Source organism: Epinephelus moara, chromosome 20 (assembly GCF_006386435.1).
Source record: "Epinephelus moara isolate mb chromosome 20, YSFRI_EMoa_1.0, whole genome shotgun sequence".
NCBI lineage: Eukaryota > Metazoa > Chordata > Actinopteri > Perciformes > Serranidae > Epinephelus > Epinephelus moara.
In genome coordinates, this window is record NC_065525.1 from 5,322,657 (window position 1) to 5,329,869 (window position 7,213).

Genomic DNA, 7,213 nt, shown 5'->3' on the forward strand with positions numbered 1-7,213 from the left:
CCTGCCTAAACCACTAGCACCAACGCTTGTATTTAAAATACCATTTGATTTACCTACCTCTACCTGAACTGTAGACTCGTCAGACCACAGCTCACTATTCCACTTTGTGTCAGTCCTTTGTGAGCTCGGGCCCATAAAGGATGGTAGTGTTTCTGGAGGACATGGCTTGCATTTGTAGATGAAGCGATGAACTGTGTTTACTGAGAGTGGTTTTCCAAAGTGTGCCTGAGACCATGTAGTAATATCGTTTATACAGTCATGTTGGTTTTTAATGAAGTGCAGCCTGAGGGGTCGAAGGTCATGGGCATTCAGTGTTGGTTTTCAGCCTTGCCCCTGACATGCAGAGATTTCTCTGGATTTTAATGATATTATGGATTGTAGATGGTGAAATCCATAAATTCTTTGCAACTTTGTGTTCTTAACACAGTTTTTCACAAAGTGACCATCTTTGCTTGTTAACAACTGAGCCTTTTGATGATGCCCCTTTCAATCCTACTGATGATACTATAATTTGTTACAAATTCAATTCAATTCTATTCAATTCAGTAAATTTGTAATTTTTTATTCATACTTTATTAATCCACCTGAGGGAAGATTCAATTTTTTTCACTCCGTTGTCATTAACACACAGGTCCGAAATACACACACATGCACAAACAGGACCTATACATGCACAAAGTGGAGAGATGTCAGAGTGAGGGGGCTGCCCATGGACAGGCGCCCTAAGCGGTTGGGGGGGTTCAGCCTTGGCTTGCTCAAGGGCACCTCGGCAGTGCCCAGGAGGTGAACTGGTACCTCTCCAGCTACCAGTCCATGCTCCGTATTTGGTCTGGACGAGGACTTGAACAGGCGACCCTCCAAATCCCTATGGACTGAGCTACTGCCTCCTAAATGTCAGTAAAATGAATGGCCTTTAACGTGTTTATCAGTGGAATGTTCCACAACTTTCCCAGTCTTTTGTTACCTCTGTTCCAAATTTTTTGAAACGTAGAATGAGTGCATATTTACAAAATAACAACAAGTTTATCAGTTTGAACGTTAAATATCTTGTCTTCGTACTGTATTAAATTGAATATGAGTCAAAAAGATTACAAATAACTGAATTGTGGTTTTATTTACATTTGACTCAGCATCCCAACTTTTTTTGGAATTGGGGTAGTACATACAACAGAAGCATGTTTTGTGCTGCTTATTCATGTCTATAATCACTGTGAAGGGTACATTTTATATGTGTGCAACAATTTCAGGCTAGCCACTAAAATCAAATCTGGCCCAAATTTCTTAAGGGTTGCACAGTTACTGTAGTGTCTTCCTGAGGAACTCAACCAGGAGGTGATGAGGGAAACCAAAATCCATCTGAATCACCACATAACCCTACAGCACAAAGAGAGAAATGGAGAGAGAGGAGCAATGTGACTTAGTAATACAACGCAAATAGGGGCACCTAACAAGATGTAAAAAAGTCAAGAGAACACTCACATCCCGGGAAAGCACCTCTGGGTTAAAGATGTCAAATAGGCTAGTTCCCTGTTTGTCCAGCAGCCTGGTTAGTTCAATCTCCAGAACTGGAAAACATGCCAGAAAACCACAGTATTACACACCACTTTAACTCTTTTCCACAACTGGAACTAAACAAAACATAATGCAACATGCAGCCGTTACAGGTTCCACTTTAATTTCATTAAGCTACATTTTGACCCTGTTAGAGGTTGATACTCCAAGTTACAGTTATTTTCAAGCCGAGTCAGCTTCAAATTGTGATTTGTAATGCAACTGCTTTAACTTATCAAAACTACGAATGCACTATTGCAAAAACAGAACAATAACCACAATTTTACTACAGAATTTGCAACAGCCAACAATTGAAAATAAATACATAGCACTGTAGTCCATTGATGTTTCAGGAAAAAACTTGGAGAAAAAGGTGGAGAATGGAGGATGAGTTGAGGACTCTTATAGTTGGAGGAAAAAGCTGCTTGCTGCTGCTCTGCCAGACAGCAGCAATTTGAACAGGCAATTATTAGGGTGGGTATTGCCCTTCAAAATGCTTTGGGCTCTGCTCAGACACCTCACCTCACTGACAGCCCTGATGCTCAGCAGTGTTGGGCAAGTTACTCTCAAAATGTAATATATGACACATTACAAGTTTCTTTACAATATTACCCTCTGTGTAGAGTAATAAGTTACTTATTACACAACGTCTGTGTTAATTTGATCAAAATGAGCTCAGAAGAACTACTGTTGATTTTAAATGGATGAGGGTCATGTTGTTTCACAGCAGGTAATCAAAGCACAGAAGCTCCTGTTTATTATAGTTAATTTCAAATCCAGATTCAGATGTGCCAATCACTGGCACCCTTCTATAATGTAGCCTGTAATGACTTGACAACACACAACAACCTTCGGGGGATAATTTTTCTGGTACCACACTGGCGAAGATGGAGCGGTGTGGATGAATTTAAAAAATGAAAACAATAAAAAGTTAGTTTCAGGTGGTAACGTGTTACGTGACATTGTAAATGTAAAAATATTACCTGAAATCCTGTTGGTAACACGTTATATTACCTTGTTACTGCTAAAACATAATATATTAATGTAACCTTTTGTAATGCATTACCCCCAACACTGATGCTCAGTAGATGGGTGCCAGTGATGTTCTGAGTGGTTTTAATCACCCACTGCTGAGGCCTCCTGTTAATTTGTAGTGTTTCCAGGATGATTTCCTCTGCTCCTCTATAAAAGTTACCAAAAACATGGGAATTTAGTTTCTTAAGTTGGCCTAAGAAAAACAGATATTTCTGGGCTTTTTCTAACCAGGATGGAGATTTTTGATGACCGTCATCATGTTCTCTGTGATGCTGATTCCTAGAAACCTCAGACTGTTCACCTGTTTCACTTCAACTCCACTGATGTAGACAAGGGTGTGTGTCTCTGCCTCCTTTTTTTTTTTTAAAGTTATGATTAGCTCTTTGGTTTTGCTGATGTTGAGTAGCCTACTGGTTGTTCTCTGAGTACCACCCTGCAAGATTTTGTAATTTCCTCCAAATATGAATTCTCGTAGTTGTTTGATGAGATGTTGTCCGCAAACTTCAGATCAGGGACTGCAGTCGTTGGTGTACAGCTTAAAACAGGAGGAGGCTGAGCACACAGCCCTGGGGAGTTACAGTGTTCAACACTATAGTGGAAGAGATTTGGCCACCAATCCAAACTGTCTGTTTGTGAATAAGTCCAATATCTAGTTGGAGTGTGTTAGGCCCAGAGTGCTGACTTTGTCCATTGGTATTTTGGGGGAGATTGTACTGAACACTGGGCTAAAATCAGCCAACAGCATTCTGACTCAGGTGTTGTTATTTTCAAGATGTGTGAGGGCTGAGTGGAGGGCAGTGGAGATGGCATTCTGTATGGATCTGTTGGCTCTGTATGCAAACTGGTCCAGGTTGGCAGAGATGTTGTATTGATGTGAGGGTGAGTTCCACATTTGGAATAGACACTGCAGATTTTTTTAAGCACAGGTGGCTGTCTTGAGGCAGGTGGGAATGCTCCACTTTGCAGAAATTCCACAAAAAGCAGGAAATTAAGTCTTCGCCAATCAAAATCTCAATATGTGATTAATATATGTCTCCCAAAATGAAACAAAACCTATGCCCTTGCTATGACCTTATTAATGAACATAGAGCTGCATTAACTTCTCTATGACAGCATCAACAAAAACTGAATTTGTGGCAGATCTATTGTATTGGATTTCTTTAAATTGTGTAAGTGTACTAAAAAAGTGGCCAGGAAGTGTGTGTTAAAGGAGGCAAGAGTATGTTTGAAATAATAATAATAATAATAATAATAACAATTATTATTATTATTATTATTATTGTTATTATTATAAAGAAAAATATGAATAATGATAATATTATGCATCCCCAGACTCAATCAAAGGTGTTGTAGCTAAGCCTCAGATCTCCACTGACCCTGAAACAGCCTCTGATGGTGGGGTCAGTGGGTTCAGGTATAAGACAGGTTTTATACATTTCTCTGTCCCTTACCAGACAGGACTTTGGGGATGCCTATCTTCTCCACAGCTTCTCTTATGAACTCCACATGTACCTCATCTAGCAGCTGGAAAAAGAGGGAGAAGTGATTTAAAAAGTCCAATCAAACATTCAAACGACAGCATCATTTTTATGAAGCATGATGGATGAAAATAATTTGTGTTTTCTGACTGATCACTAATTGGTATCAGAAGAATAATGATATATTACAGAATGTGTCTTTTTGTACTGCAGGGGTTACACAACAGACATAGAGGTATGCATTAAATGTGTTATGGGTGAGGTCAGTTTGTGCACTTGTGCCACATTTTCTGGTCTGTTAACATTTTTGGGAATAGTGATTTTATTTTGAAGGATTTGGGCAGGAAGTCTTACTTATTCTGGTGGGACACATGAAAGCTTCTCACCATAATACACAAATTGTTCCAGGATAATGTTCAAGTCTTTTACTGTTTAGTTTTGATGTCCTTGTACTTTAGCTGAGTATTTCTATTTTATACTACTTTATACTTCTACTCCACTACATCTCAAAGGGAAATATTGTACTTTTACTCACTCACACTGATCAAAAAACTTAAGGGAACACTTCAATTACACATCAGATCTTGATGAACGAATAATTCAGTTTGAAATTCTTCACTGTGGTACACATTGTGTGACAGGGACAGGTAAATCAAAGGCCTGGAAGGAGGTAACAGATGCCATTAACTCTGTGTCCTCTGTTGTAAGACACATCCAAGAAGTTAAATGAAAATGGTTCGATATGAAACTTGACGGAAAAAAAAGCACAAGTACACACAAATAACCACACAACAGCTACAGGAGGAGGTTCTTCCCAGTCACAGCTCCCTGCTGGAAATGAGCGCATTGCTTACATCCTTGGAGAGACCTCTCTCTGTGTTATATTAAGTGTTAAATCACTATACATTCTGACAGCCATCACTGACAGCTAAGTGTTTGGTCAGTAATGTGGGTCTCACAGTCTCGCCATTCAAACAGAAGATAAATTTGTGTAGTTATCTCTCCTGATTTATTCAAGTGGGAACAGGATGTCAGAAATGTAGAAAACACATGTATAAAGTCAATTACTGCACAGCGTGTGCACAAGCAGTAATTCACACTGCAATACAGACTCCCTCTGACTCTGATTTGGTTGTCTGAGCTCTGGAGTGAATGGTAGATTTTCACAAATGCCATTAGGAGCTCTAGGAGGAGCCAGGGGAATGCAAAGAAAGGCAGAATACCTTTAAAAAATGCCGATTAGACCCACAATGCACTTTGGTTATAGCTAGCTTTATGTCATCTGTCAAAGACTGATTCTTGCAAATACCATCAGGAAAACTAGGAAAAATGAGCCGTCTCATGTGCTACTGTCAGGATATAATGACAGTTTCAGCAAATGTCAAAACTTTTTTCTTTTTCTTTTTTAAAGTTACTGTTATAGCTTTAACAGTAGTGCTTTCCACAACAAGAAAAACTGTCCGTGATATCAACTGAAAAAAAGTTCTTACCATTTGATTTTGTAAGGGCACCTCCACTTGTGATACAAAGACCCTAGAGAGGAAGGATGATAACCATCACACATCAAACACAGGACATGGATTAATAATTTAACTTGATATAGCAACCCGGTCTCACTCCGAAGTCATTGAAATCTGGAACTCCAGAACTCCAAGTGGGGTAGGGGGCAGGGATGGTGGATGGGTCCAACAACCACCGACTTTCAGGCCGGTGTTCGCCCCTCATAAGATTGTAAAGCCAAACCTCTTTTTGTTTCCTTAAACCCAACCATGTCGTTTTGCTGCCTATGTGTATGCAAAATGTAACAATGTGCATTTACTGTTGAAGGAAAAAAACTTAAATTCTCTGTGTATTCTTGTACTAATGTGAAGCATTTATTTTAAAAGAGACTGTATACAAACTGTACATTTCCTGTGAAAATGGAAGTGTATTTTGAAAAAAGACAATGCATAAACCAGGCTGAAGTTGACACACCCAGAACATCAACAGTCAGCGCACCCAGGATACTTTGCACATCATATCTGGACGTGGAAAGTAAATGACCAAACACTGATATGTGACGAGGTCGGGGTGAGAATGTGTTGGATATAGTGGTGGATATATGAAACTGCTTCAGAATTGGGAGGCTGCAGCAGACAATTTCTGTAATTTTCCTAAATCAGCTATCCAGCAGTAAGGCCGACTTAACACGGAGATGAGCCAGATACAGGGAGGTGAGAAATAGTGTTTGAACTTCTCTTCCAAACTCCTTGGAGAAATGTTTATTATTTTATCCAGCTGTATGATTACTGCATTTTGCCCCTTTCTATGACCACAGGCTTTCACTTGACCTTCGGCTGTGGCCTTTTGGAATAAACCTTTTGCTTTCAGGCGTAGTTGGATGACATGCTTTGACGTTGCTTAACTTAGTCCCTTTTGTATGTTAAATTTAATGTCAGATGGACAAAAATAACTGCACAGGTTGCAGCCTGAGCTCTGCAGGCAGGTTGTTCAAGGCTCAGTAAGTCTTTAAAAATCAATAAGAAAGGTACTTACTCTGAAGAGTTACCCTGCAGGAAGAGTTTCTTGTCAGCATAGGAAGCCCTGACGTCAATGGCCACATCCTACACATCAAAAACAAACACACACACACACACACACACACACACACTAAAATAATTTCAACATACCCTGACCTCAGATTACCTTGACAATAGAACAAAGACCATGTAGTCACAGATGGTAATATTTTAACTTTTTAATAAAGCCTCGGGCATCAGTCATCACCTTCAACTTGTGAATCACGAAGTACAGCCGAGGTTATGCTTAAAGTAGGCTAATCAACACAGTATCAACCTTTCAAAGCAAAACCAACCTGCCAAGATGTACCTATACTTTGCTGAATGTTGTGTGACCACAACATTAGTTTTAATATGAGATATGCATGTCAATCTGTCTTAGAATTCTAAAGCAGAGATGTAGACATTAGAGTTTGTGTAACCTAACATGAAAGCTCAACCAGAGACTGTGCGTCTATAACAAGATCAGACCATATCTCACCCCTGCTGTTTCAGACACATAGCCTACCTAGTCATTCTCTCAAATATATCCTATGGTCTCCCCATATGATCCCTCACCACCAAGGAAAACATTGAACCCATAGCAAGAAC

At 39.6% G+C, this 7,213-nt stretch overlaps 1 protein-coding gene across 1 annotated transcript in view; it reads right to left on the minus strand.

Annotated features, from left to right (window-relative positions):
• Positions 1-1,095: 1,095 nt before the first annotated feature.
• cetp (cholesteryl ester transfer protein, plasma) overlaps positions 1,096-7,213 on the minus strand; it is a 17,332-nt gene continuing 11,214 nt past the window's right edge. Inside the window, exons 13-17 of the mRNA XM_050072259.1 lie at positions 6,600-6,667; positions 5,555-5,597; positions 4,038-4,110; positions 1,480-1,565; positions 1,096-1,374 (exon numbers count right to left, since the gene is read on the minus strand). Of these exons, the coding sequence (XP_049928216.1) occupies positions 1,297-1,374; positions 1,480-1,565; positions 4,038-4,110; positions 5,555-5,597; positions 6,600-6,667 (348 nt within the window). The 3' untranslated portion in view covers positions 1,096-1,296. The remainder of the gene's footprint in view (positions 1,375-1,479; positions 1,566-4,037; positions 4,111-5,554; positions 5,598-6,599; positions 6,668-7,213) is intronic.